The sequence below is a fragment of the Protopterus annectens genome, chromosome 5.part1 (assembly GCF_019279795.1).
Source record: "Protopterus annectens isolate FY-2018-M chromosome 5.part1, PAN1.0, whole genome shotgun sequence".
Classification (NCBI taxonomy): Eukaryota; Metazoa; Chordata; order Ceratodontiformes; family Protopteridae; genus Protopterus; species Protopterus annectens.
In genome coordinates, this window is record NC_056736.1 from 315,985,162 (window position 1) to 316,012,064 (window position 26,903).

The 26,903-nt window shown below is 40.0% G+C and overlaps 1 protein-coding gene across 3 annotated transcripts in view; it reads left to right on the top strand.

Annotated features, from left to right (window-relative positions):
• ABCC4 (ATP binding cassette subfamily C member 4) overlaps positions 1-26,903 on the top strand; it is a 2,616,332-nt gene that overhangs the window by 995,645 nt on the left and 1,593,784 nt on the right. For all 3 annotated transcript variants that reach the window (XM_044072995.1, XM_044072997.1, XM_044072996.1), the window contains one exon: positions 24,173-24,259. In XM_044072995.1, the coding sequence (XP_043928930.1) occupies positions 24,173-24,259 (87 nt within the window). The remainder of the gene's footprint in view (positions 1-24,172; positions 24,260-26,903) is intronic.

A 26,903-nucleotide genomic window follows, 5' to 3' on the forward strand; every position in this document is an offset into this window, starting at 1 on the left:
ATAACTCTGATGTCATTATCCAGGAGGATACCCCTTTGACCAATGAACAAATGCCATTGGTTGAATTACATAGGAGCGAGAGGATACAGAATAGAAACAACCTCAATTTTAACAACAATGTTAATTCACAGGAGAATTTTTTAGGAGCGAGACCCAAAACTCAACGTCAATGGTAGAATCAAACAAATCAGAGGAGAACCAACCGTTAGTATTATTGACTCCTAATTATTTGTCTTCTACCACATATGAAGAAGAGGTTAGTGATGCACCAGCACTATCTCTCTCATTGACCAATGTTTTGGACGAGGATCACGTGCAGCAGGGCCCAGTCATCAGTACGAATACCTCAGGTGACTTTAAGATCTATAATTTTTCTGCTTTCCAACAATTTACGTATCTGTAAACCGGACAAAGGTGGGGGGGGGGGTGGTGATTTTTGACAAGGATGATTATTTTGATCATATGACTGCACTACTTGACACTCCAGCATGCGCACTGAGTTCCTTAAATGAAGTTAATGGTGCTTATCGGATTATTAAGGAGCAGATTGAGGAAATGTTTTTGGAAGCTAGGATTAATCAAGATTTACACAATTATATGTCAACTTCCTACCCTAGGACTCCTTACTTTTTCGGTATACCCAAAATCCATAAAAACATAATTAATCCACCTATGTGCCCCTTGATTGACAGCCGGGGTTCACCATCTTATGCATGTCCTAAAGTTGTGGACCATGTGCTACGTAAATATATTGTTATGGAGACACAGATTTGCAAGGATTCGTGGACATTTTTATCCAGAATAAATGCGATCAACTATGAGGAGTGCTACAACTTCCTCACGGTAGATGTCAAAGATTTATACACCTGCATCCCACAGGATATAGCAATTGACTGGGTAGGTGATAGATTGAGAGCTAGGGATGCTAGTAGTTATGAAATTTCATTGGTATGTGAGCTTTTGGACTTAACATTACCTAGGAATTTCTTTATGTTCGGAGACAACTATTATTTACAGACTGTGGGAGTTGGTATGGGTTCACCCTACGGGGCCAGTGTGGCGAACTTGGTCATGGCTCAGTGGGAGCACCAACTTGTCTTCAATCATCCTTTATATAGTAAACATTCAGTATTTTACACACATTATTTAGATGACATTTTTATTCTCTTCAATGGAAATGATGTACAGGCTGTAGAATTTGTTAACCGTCTAAATGCCAGAACAGACTTTCTTGAGTTTACCTTCACTTTTAGTGATAAGCAGATATCTTACTTTGACATTTTATTAGAAAAGGACACCACTGCTTTATGTTATACATCCAAGGTGCACAGGAAGTCTACATATTCTAACACCTTGCTACATTTTACAAGCTGTCACCCATTTACACAGAAAAGAGCAGTTGTTAAAGGACAACTTGTAAGGGCAGCAAGAATCACCAGTAGAGATGATATGTTTATTGCTGAATGTACAACTCTCAAAAGGATGTTTTTGAGCCGAGGTTACCCCTCTAAATTAATTGAGGACCTAATTAAAGAGGTTTCACTAAAAAGGAGTTCTAATGTTTATGTACCACTTTTATGGATCAAGGAAAGGGTTGATCCTATTATGTTGACATCTCCCGTAGGTAATCTGAGTCTAGAATCTGTGGATAGGACCATCGAGGTGGATATACCCAGATTTATTACTACCTTTGCAACGGATAGTGACATTTTGTGGGATATCATTAGAAAGAACTGGCACCTGTTTAGAGCGGACCCAGGGGTGTCTGCTAAGCTAGGTTTGAGTCTGAAGGTGACTTACAGGAAAGACAAGAACCTTAAGTCCTGGTTTGAGATGAAACCTCCCATTACAAGATCCCCGGGAATGTTCAAATGCCATGCTTGTAACTTTTGTAACTACATAATCGAATCTAGTAGATTTTCTATCAACAAAAAAGAGTTTAAACTTAAATATAGGAATAACTGTAATTCTAAGATGTTAGTGTATCTAGCACAATGCCAAAATTGCTTGGCATACTATGTGGGGAAGACTGAACGTAGGTTTAGGGAGCGTATCTACGAACACCAGTACGCTATAAGGAAACATAAACTAACTAACACCCTTGCCAAACACGTTGTAGAATTCCCTACCCACCAGTTTAAATTTATAGCAATAGACCAGCTAGTTGGGGACAATAGAGGTGGTCCTGCATCACTTAAATTACTTGCACTTGAACTACATTGGCAGATAAGGTTGGAGGCTTACCATTTCCCAGGTCTTAATGAAGCATGTTCAATTTCATGTTTATTAAGTATTTTGAGTCTTAAAAGGTAGATATATGTACATGTATTTTCTGTACATCTTTTTGTACATGTTTCGATCTTTTATATAGGTTTACTTGTTGCATGGGTGGATATTTACTTATATTTACTTATATGCATTTGTTAAAAATATATTTACTTTTTTGGACACATGCATTTATATATATCACCCTGATAAGGAACTATTAAGTGGGTGGTTTTGACTGATCAACTTTCCACCCAAAGAGAGTATATTCTACTTAGGACCTTTCAAGTACTTGTATAAGTAGGCTGTTATGTGTATTCCAATGTTTATTACTATTTTAATTACTATTATATGTGTTTACTTTTTAACTTGTTTATATAATTTAAATTTATGTAATTCCTAAAGTTGGTGTACATATGTAGATTTGTACATGCATACATTTGAGAAGTTTTATGATTAGTTTTTGTGTATTTTAAGAAGTAATGTCAAGTAAATAGACTGTGAGGTGGTTTTTACATAGTTCTTCCGCCTATATTGGATCACAATTAACACTTGTTATATTCAATTGATGACCAATTAGGGTTTTAAATGTAGCAGGTTGGATGAGTCTAATTTATTCTGAAGAAGTCTGCTTACTAAGCAGACGAAAAGCGCTTCAATAAATTTTGGTTTTTGAATCTTACACCCTGGTGGTCTTTGCGTGGTCACTGACCAGTATTTGTATTATCTACTTCGACCTTTGGACTCTCTCAGCTGTTTCTAGTATTTGTTTTAAATGAATACATGTTAACAGAGGAGGTAACCTTAAAGCCTATATAGCTGAGAGAGAGGCAAAATGGCAAATACTTACTGACGCTTCAAATAAACATGGGCTAAATGATTATATTTCATTAAAACCGTTTTTAATATAATACTATATATATATATATTTTATAAATATGTACATTTCCCTATTTCATTAATGTATTACATGTTACATAGACAATAGCACTTACATAAGAGGGAGAAGCATAAGAATTCCCACCTCCTAGGATAAATTAATAAAGAAAACTAGTTTGGGGTAACAATAATAACAATATTAAGGGGCATAAAAAGAACGGAAGGGACTAGGGAATTATACAGCAATTTAACTAATTGAAACAAAATTATTATAGTTACTTTTATTCATCCTTTCCTATATTCATTATTATATTTTATATTTTACATACTTTTAATATGTATTATATTTTATTTTGTGTAAAACACTATACAAACACATAAGATGTGTATAGAATTTAATGAACAAAAATTTTTTTTATTTTTTTTTTACACATTTGTGCATTTACTTATTGATTTATAACACATAAAACAAATTTTATAGTTTTTAAATTCATACTTTTAACTTAATATTTTAACATTTTATGCATTATATTATTTACATACTTAATATATATCAATACATTTTTAATATATTTATATATATATTTCGCACATCCATTATTTTGTCCTATTTAAATATTTATATATTCATCCTACTCACTTCATCGCACACATTAGTAAAGGAGAATTATATGTAATATTAAGTAATAAAGAATAAGATATCAGATATGAATGTATTTATATATTTTAAACATGTTTCCCTCATTCATAGACTTAGTTGAAAATGTTAATGGATTGTATGGACATTGGACCGTCACTTGATATTGATTATGAGCTGTTAGCAATAGTCATATATATTTATTTATAGATGACATGGGGAACAACATTTACATAGTAAAGTATTTTTATTTAGAAAGTTTTATAACAAAGGAATGTTTTTGGTAAAGGAAAGTCTTATAATGATTAATGTATATTATAAGAACTTTTTGATCGCCAGTATACATGTGTTTTATGGCTTTGTTACTTTAAATGTTGATGAAAGATTTGGCGCCAAAATGAATATAAAAAGAAACAATTAATTTGTTTAATTGATTCTGATGAAGTCCACGGGTTAGTGGATGAGTGTTTAATCACATGGTTTTAAGAAGTAACAGTATTCTGTTCGCTTGTTCACTGTGCTGTTTTCAATAAAAGGTTGTATTATTGCTGCACCGGAGGTCTTTCCCTTCTTGGATTAATTCATATTCTGAAGCCTGATTCCCAGCCACCTGCTCCCAGGAAGCTAGAACTTGTTTTGCATGGTCTTGAATTCCCCTAAACACCTTTTTAGAATTCCTGTGGTGGATCCTGAGGTGGTGTCTCAAGGTCATTAGGGAGCTAAGGGCAGCATCTCTAGAAACCTTTTACAAATTGACATAGGAGTTCGGATCCTTGACATACTTGAAAATATAGTGTATACCCCTGCCACCATGGCCATGTGAGCTCTCAATGCCAGTTCCATAGAGTCAAATTCTGGAGGCCCTTCTAGACCAAATGGAAGAGAAACTGGAGGGGATAAAGTTCACAGCTCTATGTAATAAAGAATTGCTTGATCTTTGTAACTCCTGTTCCCAGGTTGCTAAGCATTCTTTGCATTGTGGCTTTGATATGTTAATAGAAGTTGCTCATAGGCATGCGTAGTTATAGGAACAGCCCGTTCCAGAATATGTGAAATCTGAAAACCTGGATGCATCTTTGGGCAAGGAGTTTTTATTTGGACCTAAGGCTGAAGCAATTTTTCAGAAGCTGGAAGACAAGGCTAAATGTATGCAGAATAACAAAGATGTCTTGATGGATCAGTCACCTAGATTCAGTAGGAATTAACCTACTGGACCTTTGTCCTTTCCTTCCTGTCAACACAGGTAAAGAATTAGAAGGATGGGAAGGGACAGACCCAAAAAACAACATAGAAGATGTAAGCTAACCAAAGAAATAGGACTAGTTGGTCCCAAGCTCAGCGGCCCAGCAGTGAGAAGACATGACTCAGCCGAACACCTCCTGCCCCTCCCACACACACACACACACACACACACACACACACACACACACACACACACACACACACACACACACACACTTCCTCTAGTTCCACCCTGTACCTTCCATTACCTTCTCTGCCCTTCAAAACTAGAGGTATGATTATCCCTGTTGTTAAAGGAATGGGAAATCATCACTCAGGACCAAAAGGTGCTAAACATAATCAAATCAGGCTACAGACTACAATTTACCTCTCCCAAAGCCAGCAGATATCCCTTCCATACCACAGAGACAACTGCAGGAGGCATTAATACAGGCTGATCTGTTGCTAGCTCAGGGCTCCATATAACTAATTCCTCTAATAGAAAGGAGAACAGGCAATTACTCAAGACTTTTACTACTGCCAAGGAAAGAAGAAACCTGGAGGTACCTCTCTGTATGCCAAAGTTAAACAGGTTCAAGCTGGTCCCCAAATTCAAAATGCTCATCCTGCAAAAACTTCTGCCCATGCTAACATTTGACATCTAGAATATGCATGCCTTCTGTGAGCTCTTGCAGTGGGAATGTGGAGGTATCTGCACTTCAGAGCAAGTGGAAAACAATATACATTCTCTGTTCTGCATTTGGCTTGTCTACTGCTCCCAGAATTTTCAGAAAGTGTCTGGCTTCTGTAATTGCATTCTGTAGGATGGAGAATATTCAGATTTATCCCTGTCTGGATGATTGTCTAGTTCAGATCTTTCAAGGAACTGCAGTCATCTCTTCAACTGGCCATGATCCTTTTCTCAAATATGGCTTCACTCTCACTATAAAGAAGACAAACCTGATTCCAGCATATTAGCTGGTGTTCCTAGGAGCCCTGCCAGACACAAAAAATTAAATCTGAATCCTAGCAGAGGAAAAAGTCATTTTCCTAAACCATTACTTCCAGACCCTTTTAAACCAAATAGTCATCTCTGTCATGAAAGTCCTGAGAGCCTTAGCATCATGCATTTTAATAATTCCCCTGACAAAATTGCACATGAGGAAAATACAGTGCTAATTCAAGAATATGTGATGTGAACACAGACATTCCTTCTGCAAAAAGATGCAGCTTCTTCTTCTTTTGGCTTTTCCCGGTTAGGGGTCACCACAGCGGATCACCTGTCTGCTCATGATTAGCAGTGGAGTTTTATGGTGTCGAGTTGCCAGCCCGGTGCCCAACCTTCCCCACACGCACTCACGCCTAGGGCCAATTTAGTGTGTCCAATCCACCTACAGCATGTCTTTGGGATGTAGGAGGAAACCGGAGCACCCGGAGGAAACCCACACGACCACAGGGAGGACATGCAGACTCTGCACAGAAGGCACACCAGCCAAGAATTGAACAAGAGAACCTCTTGCTGTGAGGCAGCAACGCTAACCGCTGCACCACCGTGGCCGCCCAAAAAGATACAGCTTCTCCCTTTCCTAAAAAAGGAATTAAAATAGTGGATTTAAGGTTTCAGTTTAGAGAGAGAAATGCCCTTTCAAATCCTTCAATGAAATTGAATCTTAACCATAGATACTTCAGATCTGGCCTGAAGCATACTTTCCAGCGGTCTTCAAGTCCATGGAAAATGGGGTTAAACATTCCTAAGAAATCCTATAAATCAAAAAGAAATGTTGGCAGTCCTTAAAGGCATAATGACATTCAAATGACTCTGGAAACCATTTTTTTTCTTAAGTAAAGACAGACAACACCATAAACGGAGTAACACTCTCTTATCTTCTGTGTTGCTTAGTCATGCAGCTCTAAGAGGCAGATCAGTCCAGGGTCTTAATGTGATGGCCCAGTGCCTGCCATAGGAGAGTAACCATCTAGCAGACCACCTCTGTAGGTCAAAGATAGACCCACACAAATGACATTAAACAAAGACATTTTCTAAAATAGGCACTTCATAGCATAACATTCCCAGAAATGAAGTATGCCAGAAATAGACATTTCTACCACAAAAGAAAACAGGCAATTAGAAAAGTATTGCACAAGGGCCACAGACAGCAAAGTCTGGGGAATGGACATGTTCTATTTTTATTGGAAAGGTCTGTTTCTCTATGTATACCTACCATTACCTCTCATCTTCAGGTTACTACTGAAGCTTGGTGAGGAAGGGCCAAAGGTGATCCTAACAGTACCCATGTGACCAAGGCAGCATTGGTTTCCCCTACTCCATAGCTTGAGTAAGCAGGATCCTTGGCTGTTATTTAGAAGGTAAACCTGTTATTCCAGAACAGGGGAACCATTGTACACCCCATCCTGAGCACCTTGAGGCTGACAGTACGGATGATTTAATCCTTTCCCCCTCATTTGATAAGGTCTAACTGGCCATTCTGAAAGTCACTAGAAAAAAATCAGACATATCTAAATGGAAAAGATTTTCAGTCTGTTGCTACTTGTAAGGTCATCTGCTGCCATCAGCAAAACCTACTATGATATTAAGGCATTCAGACAAGCTGTTTAGCTTGGGCCTTTCTCACTCTTCAATCAAAAGGCATGCATTACGCATCTCTGCCTGTTTCCCAGTACAGCCCTCTTTTTTCTGACCCACTTTTGAAACCATTTTTAAAGGGCATCATCCACCTCAGTCCTCCCAGGAGACCCCCCCTCCCAGATCTCAGTTTTGCTTTGAAGAAGCTTACCATGCCGCCTGTTGAACCTGTAGCTGCTTCTGACATTGAGTGTCTTTCCAGGAAGATTGCTTTTCTTGTGGTTATAATCTTCGCTAGGAGGATCTTGGAATTGCAAGCCCTAATGTGTACTGAGATATTCTTGATTTTCTACCCTGACAAAGTAATTGTCAGGGCGAATCACTCCTTTGCACCTAAGGTGGTCACTGAAGTCTCTCTGAACCAGTCTAGTCACCTCCCTACCTTCTTCCCTTATCCCTAAAACAAGGGACAGCATATCCTTCACTCCCTAGTTGTTCATGCACAGCTCAGATGTTGTCTAGACAAAACCACGAACATAAGGAAAACAGACCAGCCTTTTGTGGATCTCTAACTGTATTGTTTTCTACTATAAGGCAGTATGATCAACATGCCACTGTTCAAATCAATACGCATTCCACCTTGGCTACAACAGCTACTTCAGCAATTCATAGGGGTTCCCACCCAAGAAATCATGGAAACTCACTATACTTCAAAACCAAGAGAAGCAGGGACGGCCGTGTGGAATACTACAAAAATTTAATATGACACAAAAGTAAAAACACTGTCAACAGAATTAAAGGCTTTCATCTGTCAAGTACTTTTCTGTTTGTTTAGTTTTACAGAATGTACCTGTTTTTTTTTTCTTGTATTTGGTGTGCCCTTGGTAGCATATCTTCTTCTTTCAGCTGTTCCTATCAGGGGTCACTACAGTGGATCATCTGTTTCCATTTCTTCCTGTCCTCTGCATCATGCTCTTTCACACCAAACACCTGCATGTCCTCTCTCACCACATCAATAAACCTTATCTTAGGCCTTCCTCTTTTCCTCTTACCTGGCAGCTCCATGCTTAGTATCCTTTTCCCAATATACCCAGCATACCTTCCCACTACATGTCCAAACCAATGCAATCTTGCCACTCTGGCTTTGTTTCCAAGCTGTCCAACCTGAGCTTGACCCTCTAATATACTGATTCCTAATCCTGTCCATCCTCATCACACCCAGTGCAAATTGTGACATCTTTAACTCTGCCACCTCCAATTCCTGCCTTTTTGTCAGTGCCACCATCTCCAACCCATACAACATAGCTTGTCTCACTACCCTCTTGTAGACCTTCCCTTTCACTCTTACTGGCATCCGTCTGTAACAAATCATTCCTGACACTCTTCTCCACCCACTCCACCCTGCCTGTACTCTCTTCTTCACCTCTCTTCCACACTCATGATTACTCTGAACTGTTGATCCCAAGTATTTAAACTCATCCGCCTTCGCCAAATCTATTCCCTGCATCCTCGCCATTCCTCTATCCTCCCTGTCATTTACACACATATATTCTGTCTTAGTCCTGCTGACGTTCATTCCTCTCTCCGAGCATATCTCCACCGCTCCAAGGTCACCTCAATCTGTTCCCTACTCTCATTACAGATCACAATGTCATCCACAAACATCATAGTCCACGGGGAAGCCTGTCTGATCTCATCTGTCAACCTGTCAATCACCGTTCCAAATAAGACCGGGCTTAGAGCTGATCCTTGTAGTAATCCCACCTCCACCTTAAACGCATCCGTCACTCCTACCGCAGACTTCACCACTGTCACACTACCCTCATACATATCCTGTACCACTCTTACATACTTCTCTGCCACTCCTGACTTCCTCATACAATGTCACAACTCCTCTCTAGGCACCCTGCCATATGCTTTCTCTAAGTCTGCAAAGACACAATGCAACTCCTTCTGACCTTCTCTGTACTTCATCAACACTTTCAGAGCAAGCATTGCATTTGTAGTGCTCTTTCCCAGCATGAAACCATACTGCTGCTCACTAATCATCACCTCCCTTCTTAACCTAGCTTCCACTACTCTTTCCCATAATTTCATGCTGTGACTGATCAATTTTATCCCTCTTTAGTTACTACAGCTCTGCACATCACCCTTATTCTTAAAAATCGGTACCAAAACACTTCTCCACTCCTCAGGCATCCTCTCACATTCGAAGATTTCATTAAACAGTTTGGTTAAAATCTCCACTGCCATCTCTCCTAAACACCTCCATTCTTCCACAGGTATATCATCTGGACCATCAGCCTTTCCATTCCTCATCCTCTTCATAACTATCCTTACTTCCTCCTTGCTAATCCACTGTACTTCATGATTCGCTATCTGCACATCATCCCACCTTCTCTCCCTTTCATTCTCTTCATTCATCAGCCCTTCAAAGTACTCTTTCCATCTGCTCAACACACTCTCCACGCTTGTGAGTACATTTCCCTCATTATCCTTTATCACCCTTACCTGCTGCACATCTTTCCCAGCTCTGTCCCTCTGTCTAGCCAATTGGTAGAGGTCCTTTTCTCCCTCCTTAGTGTCCAACCTTTCATGCAACTCTCCATACACCTTATCCTTAGCCTTCACCACCTCTCTCTTCACCATACACCTCATCTCCTTATACTCCTGTCCACTTTCTTCATCTCTCTGACAGTTCCACTTCTTCGACAAACCTCTTTCTCTGTATACTGTCCTAGAAAATTCTGGCTGCTCAAATGTATTTCAGCAGCCAGACTTTTTTCCTATTAGTAAAGGCTGTCTTTGTAGCAGGCTTGCTGGCTGAGCTGACCAATCAGCTTGCACATTTTTTAGTACTAGTGAGAAGTCATTCTATAGTTGACTATTTTGTAGTTTTCCTGTGCCATTGGGTCTTAGTCTCACCTATCATGTCATGTCTAAATATCTGTTCAGAAAGTGTGCTTGTGGTAATCCTGACAAATACAATCACTGCTTGTTTTGTTTAGATGAAATCCATAACTCCCATTGTTCTTTTTGTTCAGAATTTAACCAAGTTGTCTAGGTTGTACAACATAAACATTATCAAAATTGTCAGGCATATTTGCTGACTTAAGTTTGTTTGCTGCTCAGTCCGTGAGAAAGTCTACTGAGCCTTCCAGCTCTTCTGCTGACACCAGAGCAACATTTGAGCTTCATGTGAAACAGTTTGAATACTTCCTAAAATTTCAAAGTTTAATTTAACTTTTTTAGAAGATCATTCTACCATCTAGTCCCCCCTTTTTCTTCTATTGCAGAAACCATTAATGAGACTTCTCCAAAGATTGTACTGATAGATGCCCAGGCAAAATGGCATCTTTCAGATTTCCCTGTAATGGTTTTATGGTAGAACCTACTAGTTCAGAAGTATTTACTGTTCCTTCCCTCTCTTCTCTATCTATTGACTGCAAGTGTGACATACCCATGTCCTTTCACTAGGGAGTTTTGTTTAGCTTAGATAACAGTAAGCTGGCCAAGGCTATTGTAGAACTCTTGAAAGTAGATATGTAACCACTCCCTCGTTTTCTTGGCATAATGGAGTTGTTTTATGTTTGGAGCTTTCTTCTCTCTCTAGCACCATTGAAAATGGTGGCCATGACTTTGTTACAAATCTCCAATTTTAGTTTAACCAGCACCTTTCATGTGAATGCCAGCTGCCTCTAATGTCATTGCAGGTATAGCACCATCCAATCCTTGCTTATCCAAATCCACATATTCAGGTGCTGGCCTTAAAGTTCTCAGCAATTATCATTCTATGTGCCAGTGTTCTCAACACAAACCCTTTCAGTATGTTTTTCCTCTGGCATTGGCTATGCCAATATCCAGCCCTCAGTATTTAATAATACATTTGCTAGAACCTCCAACACCATTACAACTGGGTGTCAACATCTGTTGCTCATCATTCATTTCTCTTTTATGGGTATGACACCTCCAAAATCATTCCAGTGGCAGATGCAGGAATTACTGGTGTCCTTCCAGAGTTCTTAATAGGAATTTTCTTTCACTTTCCTCAGTTAAGAGTATTGGAGTATTCTTGCAAAGACCAAGAACACAGAATCTCTGTTGGATTCCCCACGTGATGACCTCTTCCCTTCACCCCAAAGATTATAGCATTATGGAATATTTGCAATGAAGCAGCATTATTGTATGACTGACATTGATTTGTGCTGTGAAAAAACTACTTTTGGGGAAAAGAGACAAAATGATGAGTGGCAATGGAAAGTCAAATCCTGTTCACTGGAATACTGCTGCTGCTGTAGGAGTCTGCTCTTTGAAGACATGCTGTTAAGGATACATTACAGAACCGTACTTTTATAACAGTCATGACTTGACACACAGATACGTTAACTGGGTAACAAATCATCACATACTTACACATTGCAATGTTCAGCATGAACATGTCAGCATCGATTAATAGTGTCTTTGTCAGGTTGTAATTTCCTGACATTAATATATATTTTTTTAACAAGAAATATTTTTATTAAATTATCACTTTTGGCATAGGCTATCATACATTTATATAAATAAAAACAAACCATACTGACATATTTTTGTTTGCAAATATTATACATCACTTATAATGTAGGCAGTAATTGCCAGTCAAACATTACATAGCTCATTCAAATCCTGCCTTCTTTTAAACCTCATTCCTTCTCCAAAACATTATTCTGCATGTATTGTTAACACAATTCCCATTTTCCCATGGAATTTGCTCCTACCCTATCCTAAAGATCCACTTTCCAGTTGTTTTATCTGTTAGTGCAGTCACTACTACTAGCACAGCTGGTTTAGATGTTAATTTCCATTTTCTAGTAATTTTTTTTTGGCAGCCACCATAATTTGACTCAGCAAGACCTTACTATGTCTAGGCAATTCCAGTTCTGTATCATAGCTAAAAAAACAGATGTTCTTTGTGTTTCACTGTTGCAGTCATTACATTTGGGTAATCTGCTGGCAGGTTGCCCTCAGTCAGCCAGATTAACAAAGTCTTGGGTCCTGCGTCGGTTGCTGTTCCTTCTTCCATGACGTCAGGTTGTCAGGGATATAAAACATGCAGCCGATGCCATTACATCAGTCTTTCATGCCGCGCGGTGCCCAAAGCAGAAACAAGTGCCGGTCTGCCGACTCCTGAAATTTTTGGTTTCGAGTTTCAGAACCGAAGTCTTCAACTAAAAGCTAACTACCCTGTTGGGGAAACTTTTTCTTGCTCCTTACCGATGTCAGTAAAAGTTAATAATTGTATTACTTGTGGGAAGCAAATACCTCATAAGGATTTTCATTTGTACTGTATTCCTTGTCTAGGCCCTGACCACGACGTACCTTGCTGTCGGTTTTGTGCTTTATTTAATCAGCGCACTATCCGTTGTTGGTACATTTTTGCTTCTAAATATTTCAGTTCTCGGTTCAATTATCCAGAAATTATGCTGGTTAGCTGTCCATCTACCGGAATACCAAAAAAATGCAAATAAAAAGGCCACTGAGGTCCAAAACTGCCGACGATGCTTCTCCTAAGCCAGCGCCAGTTCGCCGGTATTCAGTAAGGTGCTTTCGCAGCCCCTGATGCCCGCTACTTCTGATTCTCAGGCCTCTACTGAGACCCATTCGGAGTCCGGTATGCCGCGAGATACTTCACCTATGGAACCCGCGGATGTCTCTACCTTGGATGGATCCGGAGCCGCTGTGCAGGCACCGGCTTCTGAGGGTGTATTCAGACCTACAGATTTGTATATTAAACCAACACCAGCTTCAATTTTAGGACCAAAATCTCGATCTATGTCTAAGAAACCGACACCCAGGCCACATGTTCAGGCTCCTATGCCTAAAAAACAAATGATCAAAATGGCTGAAGATTTAATTACTCTAATCAGGGTTAGTCAACCCCCCCTTCTAAGAGGCTTAGGGCTGAACTTGACTATGAATCTTCTGAACAGGACTCTGTTTCTTCTGACTCTTCTAATGAACAGGATTTGTCCATACCTACTATTGAGGACTCTGATGCAGAGGATTCCATTCCTTCTGCTTCTCCCCCTGAGGGTTTTTCTTTTGGGGAAACTTTACATACCTTAAGGGAGCATTTCCACTGGGAAAGTCAGGATTTTTCTGAATCCAAAAAGAGGCTTAGAGATTTCCTCCTTCTTCCTCAGCATAGGCCTTTGGCTATACCTCCTGTACTCCTCCTTCAGCTCCTTGTAAGCCAGACAGATACTACAGGGTTCCTGACTCCCATAAATTCCTTTTCAGAAATCCTGTTGCAGACCCTGAAACCATTTCTCAGGGGCCCAAGGGCATTAAGGCTTCTACTGCTAAAAATCCTACCCCTTCTGATAGAGACTCCAGGGAGCTGGATAGATGGGGTAAGAAGGTTTACACTTCTGCAACCTTGGCAATCAGGGCTTTAAACTGTCAATGCCATATGCTAAAATATCAACAGCATATCATGAGACTGCTTAAACAGAAAATGATGTTGATTTCTGACTGTGCGGAAAATAAGGACTTTATTGCACTCAGCCGATCAAGTTGGAAAACATACTTTGCAATGTGGTTTTGATTCTTTGGAGGCCTCTTGCAGGGCTGCTGTTACTGGGTCTGTGCTTAGAAGGCATGCTTGGCTTAAGGAGCAATCTCTGCCTGATCATGTTAAAGCAAAATTGTTCATAGGTTCATACTAGGCTATCTGCCCTAGGGCATTTATAAGCCTAGCCAGAGTGTGTTTGGCTTTCGCCACCCATTTTAAATTAATTTTGCTATGCCCTTTTTCGAGGTTAGTATACTGTGCCTCTGTCTAACAGTGACACAGAAGTGATACCCGGGGTAAACCTACGATCTCCCATCCACAGATTCCTCTTGAAGTCAATGAGGGACTCTGCCTAACCTGGACTGGGATTTTATTCCAGAGTCAAGGGAGCCTCTGGGTTATGAATCTGTCCCTCCAGCCTGTCCTATTTATTTCAGTGCTGAGGTTCAAGTCTCTCGAGCACGTAGCTCGATGGGATTTGGATTTTCTGAGGTGCAGCATGTCCATTAATTCCAGGTTGGACATGGTTTTATATGTCAGGCACAGATCGCCTCTGAGCAGGTGGTATGCCACTGAGTAGAGCTGGAGTTTCTTTAACCAGGCAGCATATGGCATCTGTTTGAGCCCTTTGATCCTCTTGGTGAGGTACTTTTGGGGTCTTTCCAGTTGCTGCAGGTGTCTGGTAAGGTACACCCCAAAAGGGGCATTGTACTCAATTATGGGGTCTCCCCAGGGAAATGTGGGTAATCAGATATTATCCACTCTTACCACCTATGTGTTACCTTTGTGATTATTTGTTTTTCTGCAAGTTGTTTCCCTAAGTACTTGATGCTTAACTTTTCTTTTCCACTCTGGGACCATATATCTGGATCCTTTTGTCTTCATGATTAGATGATTGTGTCATTCATGTGTCATTTAGAGGTTTCCATTATGGGAGCATTTGTGGCTTTCTATGAATTTAGTTGTCCAGTCCCTTGGCCTGTTTGTTGGCCTGTCAGGATTACATCCCTTGTTGTTGGACCGGCCTGCTTGGTTTTTAATAAAGGATGCAGTTAACAAAGAAGAACCTCTGTATTGAGGATATGGCTCTCTATGTTTTAATAAAGATGGAGATTTCCTACAGGTTTATGCAGACAGCAAGAACACATTATGGCTATAGTATAAGGTCTGCTTCTCACTTGCCAACTAGCAAATCACTCAAAACAAATCCTGCTCACCAATTCCACAGGCACTTCAGCTTTAGTCTTTTAATAGAACTAAGCAATGGGCAATGTCCGCAGAAATTTGGAAACAGATGGTTCCAAAAGTGCCTGGGAAACAGTCTCACAAAGATTCCTTTAATAATATTACATACTTTTTAGTTATTACTGGCTCTTCTCAAGAACTGGTTTTCAAACATTCCTTCCCAGCAACAAGCTGCCATACTTTTTAAAACTGTGTCTTCCCAGATTTTCTTTCATAGGGTAACTCCAAACTTACTTTCATTTGCCTCACCCCCAACTCCAAACGGTGGCTAGACCACTCCCAAAACAAGTGGGGCAGAGGCTCTCAACTTTCCTCCCAAACATGAAACTACTCAACTAGTACCAGAAGAAGTTTCTCCATACTTTTTTATTCCAGACTTTGGGACTACCCATATAGTTCCCCAGGAAGCCTGAATTCTCTGAAACATTCCAGAAACAAACCAAATTTCAAGATGCTCCACTCTTCACCACCTAGGTCTTACCCGTGCTAAAAGATGCCCTTTCTTCTAAAAAAAGATGCAATGCAAGGCAAGAAATTGCAATCAGGGAATCTACATTGAGATATCTCTGCTCAAAGAGAACTACTTTTCATAAGCAGCTTCTGCATATTATCACTCTGAAAACCTTATCTTGTTTCATTCCTGGCTCCTGCTGGTATCCAGTAATTGCATTTTGCAGGCAAAGAAAATCATAACTATATCCATATATGGACGCATTGTCAATTCTAGGCAGAAAACAAGTCCATACTTCTAAAATATCCATAAAAGGTAAAAGGGGTTTCTTTGTAAATTAGAGTACAACATAAAATGAAAAAACTTCCTAAAAAGGGGTAAAAACAAAATCTGGCTCCAGCAAGTGCAAATTGAAATACAACATTCAGATGGCTTCTTCCATAAACAAACAAAAACTTACCTCAAACCACTTATTCAAAAACCATACAATCAGCACCCTGCTATCTGGCAAGACAAATACTGCCCAAGGCCCCCCTGCAGTGCCCCCAGCATTCTAATTCTATGCAACATATCTATACTTCAAACTTCAGTGGTGACTAAAAAAAGTTGATAACAAAAGTTTATGGAGTCCTGGACAAACAAGCCTCCTCATACTACTCTGCACCAGAGTTGAGCACCTATGAGTTTGTCTTCCACCAGAGGTCTTCACACAAGCCATCATCTCTTCATCATCCCCCCCCACCCAAACTCTAACTAACTACAGATGCATCACTCTATGCATGGAGGGCAGGAAGTGTATTCAGGCAAGGAGCCCAAATCAAATGCACCTTCATATCATCCATCAAAAAAAAAAACAAATAAATAGAAATGACTGGACATCCTTCTTCATCCAGGACAACTGATGGTGAAGACCACACCCCACAGTTATGTGGTACAAACACAAACAAGGGGCAAGTACCCCTCCCTCTCTGCAGACTAGGCATGGCATTGTGGAACCTTGACCTTGAGCTATCAAGTACAAGCTACAAGCAATTTTCTGCCAGGAAACCAGATATTTTGGCATCTAACTAAGCAGAAGAAATCTCATGGACCCACACGAATGGAAACTGGAACCATTGATTTTCAGCATGTTGACACGCAATTGGGGGAGCCCAGACATAGATAATTTTGCCTCACCCCAGAACTACCAGTTGGACAAATTTTGCACAAGAACTCCTCATAAAAAAGCCTGGAAAGTGGATGCTGTGTCCTTCATCTGGGAAAATCTATCATTCTATGCCTTTCCCTCTCTGCCTCTGCTTTCCAAAGTTCTACTAAAAGTCAAACAGGACAACCCAAAAATGATTTTGATTTCTCCAGACTAGCCTCGCCAACACTGGTACCCACTCCTACGCAGTCTGTCACAAATTCCTCCTTGACACCTGCCTCAGACACCTTCCTTACTGTCTCAGCAGAACAACCAAATTCTGCACCCTCAGCTCCAAACACTGAATCTTGCAGCTTGGCTAATCACTTAAATTCCCCCTTAGCATCCTTCAGCAAACCTGTGATGGATGTCATTTTGGAGGCAAGAAGACCTAGTACTAGAAAATCTTATGCTGACAAGTGGAAAAAATTCTGTGCCTGGAATCAATCTCAATGGATGAGCACAGCAGTGCCCAATTTACCTCAGATTGTACAATATTTAACTGAGATGCTTCACAAGGTCCTGTCTTTTTCTTCCATAAAAATCCATGCCTCAGCCATTTCAGCTCATTACAACACATAACCCACCCCCTTCTCTCATCCTGTGCTAAAGCAGTATCTCAGAGGGGCAAAAAACTTGAGACCACCCAGGAGAGCTCCAACCCCTGCCTGGGACCTTAACTTTGTATTGGGGAAACTCACTCTACCTCCTTTTGAGCCAGCTGCTACTGCAGACCTAAAATTTCTTTCCTGGAAAACAGCCTTCCTTTTAGCAATCACTTAGGCTAGAAGGATTTCTGAATTACAGGCCCTTATGGCAGTGGAGCCCTTCATCATCATCTTTCATACGGACAGGGTGTCGCTCAGTACCAATCCATCCTTCATGGCCAAGGTGGTATCCATTGTGGCTCTTAATCTGTCCATTCATTTGCCAACCTTCTTTCCCAATCCACAGAACAAGGGAGAGCGAATTCTGCATTCATTGGATGTACACGGACAACTTAGATTTTACTTGAACAGGACTAAATCTCGAAGAAGATCTGAGCAACTGCTGGTAGCATTTGCTGCAGGGGCAGAGGGAAAGGCTATCTCAAAGCAAACCATTTCCAAGTGGATAAGCCATTGTATTCATTTCTGCTATAAGCACCATGGAAAACAAATTCCCCAGGGGATCAGATCCCATTTCACCAGGGCTGCATCTACTTCTGCATTCTTTCTCAGAAGTGTTCCTACCAGGGATATTCTAGAAGCTGCTACCTGGAGTTCAGTTCATACTTTCACCAAGCACTATCATTTACCAATGTTCTCTAAATCCAGAGCTGGCTTTGCCACTGCTGTTTTGCAGGGCCTTATAGCCGGTCCTAATGCTGTATAAATCCATCCTCACAACCTTAGCTTTGGGAGTCTACCCAAATGTAATGACTGCAACAATGAAACATGAAGAACATAGTACAGGTGTGTACACTTACCATAAATGTAGATGTTCGAGTGTATTCACTGTTGCAGTCCTGGTTACCCTCCCTCCAGTCCCCTGTTTGTTCTCTTACTGTGCCTCTCCTTTCTTTTACTACAGTTAAAAGCCTTTTTGGTGTATTTGCTTTTGTTTGGAGGTATATTTTTGTGTTTTAAATTATTTATATATATTTTGCTCCCCTTTTGGGGGGCACCTGACATCTGGGGCAAGAAAAACTGATGTAATGGCATCGGCTGCATGTTTTATACTCATGATGACCTGAAGTCATGGAGGAAGGGACAGCAACTGACACAGGACCCAAGACTTTGTTAATCAGGCCGACTGAGGGCAACATGCCAGCAGATTACCCAAATGTAATGACTGCAACAGTGAATACACTCGAACATTTACATTTATGATAAGTGTACACAACTGTACTTTCCCCAGCCACATCAATTCATTCACCTATCACCTCAGACAGAGCAGTCTACAGGGAACCTCCAAAATCTGCCAACTCATCACACTCCCAAACAACACGTTCCCAATCACCTCCTTCATCCCCATCACACCTCCAACACTTGCTCTCTATCTGAGGAAGAATTCTTAGGAATCTACTTGGGGTATAAAATTCTTGAAGTTAATCTTTATATATTTTTGTACTTGTTATTTAGCTCTGCATCGGCAGTGACTATTTCTGAACAAAAAACAGTAGCTGTAAAAAGAATCCATATACACTCCAGTGCGGTTGCCCCTTACCTGTAACTCTCTTATGCCTTCTGTTTCAGAATCAAGTTGATACTAATTTTAATCATCTTACTTGGCTATTAGCTTACAGCATTCATTCCTGAAAGGGGAAGGGATTGTGTGTATGTCCGTCTCAATTTGGGGATAGGTGCATGTTCATCTTAATTCAAAAAAACAATTCATCATTAATGTAAGCACTGTTGACAACTTTGATATGAAAGCTGTCTCTAGTAGGCATGTAGACTAAAGCCTGTTAATCATGCAAGTTTCTATAAGTGGAAAATTATGGGCAGCTTACTCTTGTCTACAGAGAGAACATACTTAACAGTACAGTAATACATTTGGAAAGATTTAATGAATTGCTCATTTCACAATATTAACTGTTGTAACCTATGTAAGGATGGTGTCATCACAGGTACTCCAGCCCAGAAGATGCCACTTCTTTCCTCTTCGCATCTTGTACCTTTTCTTGTAATGACTCATTAAAGACAAAATAGCAGAAGAAAAATATTATTGGTGTATTGTGCTGTGTAAAAGACCATACACTTCTCAACCACGGAGGACAAATTAAACAAATGAGACATATTCTTCCAAATTTCATGAAACCCAATGTACTTGTTATTTTGTTAATGTTTCATACCAGGGAGATGGTATCTAAAAACAGTCACTTTTTGACCATGATAAAAAACAAAATAATACATATACTTGAGTGTGTACGTGTGTGTATGTGTGTGTATATATATATATATATATATATATATATATATATATATATATATATATATATCCATTGCAAATAGTAAAGCATTTAACCTACATAAAAAACATCATCAGAGATTGCCTATAGTTTTCTAATACGGTAGTAACATCACTGTATCAAAATGATTTGTGTATATGTATGTACTTGTATATATAATATTTGTTAACTGGGTAAGGTGGGTGGCCTATTGACCCAACTCATATGTGGCTCAAGCCAAAGGAAACACAGTAAAATAAGGTACAACATAAATAATTGCACATGTTTGTATAGCTGGCATCCATATCAAGCAAGTTACAAAATCTATTAATGGAGTTTATACTTGTTTAGTATTTAACTTAATGGTAAGCTTGAAAGATAAAAGAATGAGTCAGATAAACAGAAAAGTAATAATGAAGAAACATAAAGGATAGATGTAAGTGGTGTAGGCTGACAGGTTGGCACTTGCCCATTATCTTGGCTCAGGTTGTAAAGAACAGGTTTGGATAGTTCAGACTTTAACTTGTGAACTGAACTCAAACTCCTAAGGTTCGTAAGGACGCTACTTCATATAGCTGGACCTGTTTTTGAAAAACACACCATGTTCAGTGATTAGACCAAATGAAGATGTTTGTACTACTGTGTGTTCTGGGTTTTGTGATCAGAGTGAATCAGATGGAAGATGAATAGGTAATCTGTAGCACAGTAGAACGCATATGATGGATTTAAGGCAGTCATACATTAAGTTCTTAGGAGCAGGGTGGTACTGTCTGAGACAGGCATACAGAATAGTATGAATAAAGGTACTGTGATGTTCTCCAAGATACAGAAGTATATTACAATGACTGATTTTTTTACAGGGTTTTTGGAAGACTTCATGTGTTATTCTTTCATAGGATCATAGGAAGTTACTCGGCTAACGGCCCTAGGGGCCTTACAAGCCTAACCAAGTTTTACCCTTATTTTCCATGATCAGCATCTAATGCTCATGTCCAAGAAGGACACAGGTGGAACCCCCAGGGTGAATTTACAGTTACCCATCCAGTTATCCAGATTGCGTTTGAAGAGGGCCAATGAAGTGCTCGGTTTGATATGAAGTGGGAGTCTGTTCCAAGGGTCTGGTAACGTCTAGGAGACAAATCTGTCCCTTTAGCAGGTTCTGTTAATGTCACATACCAGGTTAAGGTCTTTAGAGCTAGTAACCTGTGTACCATTTCACTTGTGGATATGCAGCATTTCCAATAAAGCAGGGTCAGAGATTTCCTTATATGCAAGGCAGAGATCACCTCTGCATAGTCTGTACGGAACAGAATAAAGTGACAATGATTTCAGATAATCCACGTAGGACAGATGCTGAAGACCTTGTATTTTCCTTGTGAGGAACCTTTGTGGTCTGTCCAATTGCTGCAGGTGCTTGGAAAAGTACATACCAAAAGGGGCTATTGTACTCAGTTATTTGCCTGATAAGGGAAGAGTACAGGGAGGTTATAACTTCTTTTTTTCAGGAGGCAGTGCTTTTACTTATGAGATGAGCAATATAGAATACCCTTCTTACCACTGTGGAGACATGGTGATCAAATGTAAGGTTGCTGTCAACCTGTGTGCCCAGGTCTGTCACCACTGATTGCGTACTTAGGGTGTTGCTATTGATGCGATAGTTAATAAGAATATCACTCTTACTGAAAGGGATGATAATACTTTTTTGCATTGAGTTTAAGGCCATGACTTTGGCACCAATCATTTGTTTGTGTAAGACCCTCTTGTAGGATGTTGACATCTGGTGGTTCTATGACTGCTCCCAGTTTGCAGTAATTAGCAATCTTTGCCAGCCACAGACCTTTGGTTTTTACTTGTACTTCAGAGAAAAAGATTCCAAGTAGAGGTCTCAGGACTGATCCCTGTGGAACACCACTGGTTACAGGTCTGCTGTTGGAGGTGGATTCCCCTATTTTGACTATATGTGTTCTATCAGTGAGCTTGTTTGTGACCCATCTAATGATATAAGGGTTGATACCTAGCTGGGTGAATTTGTCAATAATACCTGAGAGGGGGATAGTGTCAAAAGCCTTGCCTAAGTCTAGGTAGGCTGTGTGCTTAGATTTCCCCTTGTCCAGGACCTTGGTGACTGTCTCAAAGTCCACCAGGTTTAACAGACATGATCTCCCTTTGGCAAATCCATACTGAGTAGGGTCAAGTGTTTGGAGATTGCCTATATCTTTGTTGATAAGGTCCATGATGATTTGCTGCATGGCCTTGCAGATGAGGCTAGACAGGCTACTAGGTCTGTAGTTCCCATGGTCAGTGGAAGCACCACCTTTGGGCAAGGGAATAACAGTGACCATTTTACATTTAGCTGGGACGAAGCTGGTGCTTAGACGATTTCCAAATGGTGTTGCTAATTCTTGTTGGAACCTGTGTAGGGTGCAGCCTGGGATGTTATCAGGTTCCGTAGATGCTGTGTTTTTGACCTTAGAAAGGGTGTTTATCACTTGCTGTTTAGAGATGCAAGGTAGGGGACAGATGGTAGGGATGTCACGGAGTGTGGTGGGGACAGGGGACTGAAGTTTTCACTGAACCTGTCTGCCAACAGGTCAGCTATGTCCACAGGCTCAGTATATGTGGTATCATTAACTACCATTTTGCCACAGATTTGGGCCTTTCCTTTTAGGTTACGGAATTCACCAGCAATTCCCAGCTTAGAATGGTGTAGGCCACTCTCTCCTTCCACAAGTGTCTGTAGCACAAACACTCCTAATGTAAAAGAACTGGTTTTGGAGCCCAATGCTTAAGTCAGATCTAAGGCACTCCAGAATAACAAACACAATAGACCTTCAACTTGCAATTTCCATCTTAGAAGGGGGTAGGCTATCTTCTCCTGCCGCAAAAGTTTAGACCACAAATATTCCTAATGTAAAGTAACTGGTTTGGAACCCAAGTGCAAAAACTAGAATAAAGACACTTAAAATAACAGGCACAATAAGCCTTCACCAGCAGTTCCAAGCTTAGAAGAATGTGGGCCACACTCTCCTGCCACAAGAGTCTAGACCTCAATTCTTATAATGTAAAAAAAAAAAACTGGTTTGGAGCCTAAGTGCTTAAACCAGAACTAAGACACTTAACAGAATAATAGAACACTGAGCCTTCAACCAGCAGTTCCCAGCTTAGAAGTGTGTAGGCTAACCTCTCCTGCCACAAGAATTTAGACCAGAAATCTTCCTAATGTAAAGTAAGTGGTATGGAACCCAAGTGCTTAAACTGGAACAAAGACACTTAGAGCAGCAGGCATGATAGGTTTGGGTTTGGAGCCTAATTGCGTAAACCAGAACCAAGACATTTTCAGAGTACCAGACACAATGAGCCATCAACTAGCAATTCCCAGCTTACAAGCATGTAGGCTGTTGTCTCCTGCCACAAGAGTTTGGATCACACATCTTCCTATTGTAAAATAACTGGTTTGGAACCCAAGTACTTAAACCAGAACCAAGATACTTAGAACAACAGGCACAATAAGCCTTCACCCAGCAATTGCCAGCTCATGACATAGTATGTATATTATTAATATTAGGTTGTTTTCCATGTAACATATCATCTATCAAAAGTGTTTTGTCATAGTGCATTAATTTCATCTGTGCATAATATTTATATACATTAGGCAGCTTAAGTGAGAGCCCTAGTTTAGGTTCTTTATGCCAGACAGTGTACTTGTATGTATGCCATGAATTTTGAGTAGTAGCAGGGTCATGGCTACAGATAATTAGGCAAAGCCTATCAGTGGTCATTACTGAATGTGACAGTGCACAGCTGGAAACCATAATGTCTGTATTTAAGTTTCTTACAACCTGCATTTACACTGTGCTGATACTTTTGGGTGCTTGTACATTAGCAGTCCTGCCAACATCTTGTGAAGTGGCACTGAGGTTCTTAGTTCTGACGGTGTAACTTCAGTCCAAAAACATTCATAAGCATAACCTAAAAGTGAATTTCATAATATATAAAAGTAGGTGCAACACATAATGAATTAAACAGGAAATGCCAGATTTCATGCTTGAATGCTTATGTTAAAAGATGTCTGCATTAGGATATAGCTTGTCTTTAATGCTTTCTGATGCTTATTTTCAGATATTATATTTGTGGTTCTTATCTTTTTTTTGGGGGGGTGCTTTTTAGAGGGGAGCAAATTAGATTCAAACTCCTGACACAAGTGTTTTACTCTTTCAAGAGCAATCTATCAGGATGCAGATATCTACCTGCTGGATGATCCCCTCAGTGCAGTAGATTCTGAAGTTGGAAGACATCTGTTTGAACAGTAAGTGATTGTTAGATGTTCATTTTTGGCATACAGATTTTAATGTTTGTCTTGTTAAGTCAGTAACATTAACAGACTGAGGTGTGGTTAATGTAGTAATTTTATAGTTTCATGGTTTGATAAATAAAAAAGGGCCCTTACAATCAAATAAGCACTCCTGTCTTTTCAAATACATTAGTACTTTCCTTGTTTAAACCCTGCATTGCATTTTTTAAATTATTTCCTGCATATGGTTAACCAATGCTGTTTTTTTAAATCCCTTTCTGATTTTGCTTATGTCACCCTTACAAAAATCAATCCTGCTGTAACATTTTCTTAGGAAACCTGTGCCTGTTCACATCAGTAATTAATGTGTATATTGCCACTTCCCTACTGTTACTATATTCCTTTCTTCAACAACCTTGCATAATGCGTCTTGCTTGTTTACGTGAGCTAGTTGTACATAGCCATCATTTCTTCTTTCTAAAATATATTTGTTGTGTGTACTGGTAACAGTCTGCAGCCTATATACACAACATAGGTGACTTTCTTTGTTGTTTCATTTTACCTTCTTTAGCTGGTGTTTCAGTTGTCATCAGGTTAGATGTCAACATTAAACCTACAATAAGATAGGTTTCTTGACCTCAGGGGAATAGCATTATTATTTTAGAAGCTATCCTGCTTAAGCATTTCAGTGTATGGTTTGCTGTACTTACTGACTGTTCACATTGTGCATCCTTTCTTAGTTTAATAGTCATATATGACAATTTGCCTCTTTATCTCTCAGCTGTCCCTGATTTTGTTGTGTATTCCCCATTTGCCCACATTTTTGACCTGTCTGTTAAATATTTAATATTCTGGGAAATCACTGAGGATTACTGTCAGTCAGTAATACCAGACATTAGAGTTTTATATTTATTATTGTTCAGAAAATCTGAACTGCGGTGGTGGTGCTGTGGTAGCGTTGTCATCTCACAGTAAGACATTGTCCTGTTCAGTTCTCAGCTAGAGCATCTTCTGTGTGGAGACATGCATGAATGGGCGTACCTTCGTTGAAGGTTGTGCGTCAGGGCTGGCAACTTGGCACGTAAAAAATCTACTGCCAATCATTAGCGGACCGGAATTCCACTGTGGCGACCCCTAACCGGGAAAAGCCGAAAGACACAACATTGTTCAGAAAATCTGTTTGATGAAAAAACTGTTCTTTTTAAATGAATTAGAGTAATACTTAAAATTCTTACTAACCTGGGCTTTTGCCTCCATTGATATTGATTTTATTTCTGTTTCTTTAGCAAAGAAGTTAAGATCTGTTTTCCAATTCCTTCTGTCTGTACATTTCAGTTAATAGCTTCTGCATGCTATATTCTTCTAGTTGTTTTGTATTACCATCTAATAATGATATATATAATAAGAATGTACACAATCTGTATCTCTGTTAAGTCTTATCTAACAATGTATTTATTTTGTCAGCCTTCTTAGTATTTTATATTGTTACTTTTTTATACATTATTAAAGATGTCCTTAGGTGCTTTTAACAACCATATGCCTTGTCCCATTTATTAGGCATTTGTTCCAAAGGCCTTGCTTAGTCATCTCTTCTGTTTAGCCATTTACTTAGAGAACCAATGTCTCAAATTGTTGGCTAAGGGGATTATGGAGGAGGCTTCCCGGCCCGAGGATCAGCTGCCCACAAAGAAGAAATTAAGAAAGCTCAGTCAGATTCTTCGGCTATACAGCCTCCATTGGACGTTTCTGTTGAGGCTAGTGAAAGCCTGGAGGACAACCCAGTTTTTCATTCAGATTCCTCTGCAGCGACTGTATCGGAGGCCAGCATGGATCCTACTTCTGACACGTCCCTGGAGGCTTTAAAGATATCCATTTTGAATATTCAGGGGAGCTGTGACTGATTAGTTTGGAAGGAGCTAGGAGAGTGTTCCTCAAATCTTAGTCCGAGAAAAGATTCCTACTGCCCTTATAGAGTGTCGTCAGGAATCTGAGCCACCTAAGATCTTTTGGGCTGACTTCCCCTGGAAAAAGAAGCAAAAAACTAAGCACTTTTCTCCTGCTGCCAAAGACCCTCACTGTGACAAGATTTCACACAAGGTCTGTTTAATGCCCTTATGGCTTTGATGCCTCCTCAGGGGTCTCTGTTCCTGCTCCTCCTTGGTGTTCTACTCTTAAGAGGCCTAGGGAGCAAGTTTCATCTGACAAAGATGTGGATTCTGAAGAAGAATCCTTGACCTATTTTTCCCACATTCCCTCTCTTTTGAATTATGGTTCTCATGAGGAGGAATCAGTTAGTCCTGATTCTCCTTTTGAGGAGATTTCCTTTGGTGATAGTTTCTTGTGTGATGGAGTTTTTTTGCTCAGGTCTCTGATGTCCAGCAAAGGTATTATGAGTGCCTTCAAATGGAGTTTCTGAAGCCCTCTGCTGTCCCTCCTGTTCTTGCTGCCTTGTTGGATGATTTTTCTGCAGCTTCTCTGGCTCCTGACTCCCAACCCCCTGCTCCCAATAAGTTTCATAAGATGTCTGAGGATTGCATATTCCTTTATGAGTGCCCCTCTGCTGAGCCTAGCATTGTTTCTGCTGCTTCTGATAAGCCATCTAAGCTTTTGCCTTGTACAAAGGTGCTCCCCTCTGACAAGGACAGCAGAATTATGGAGA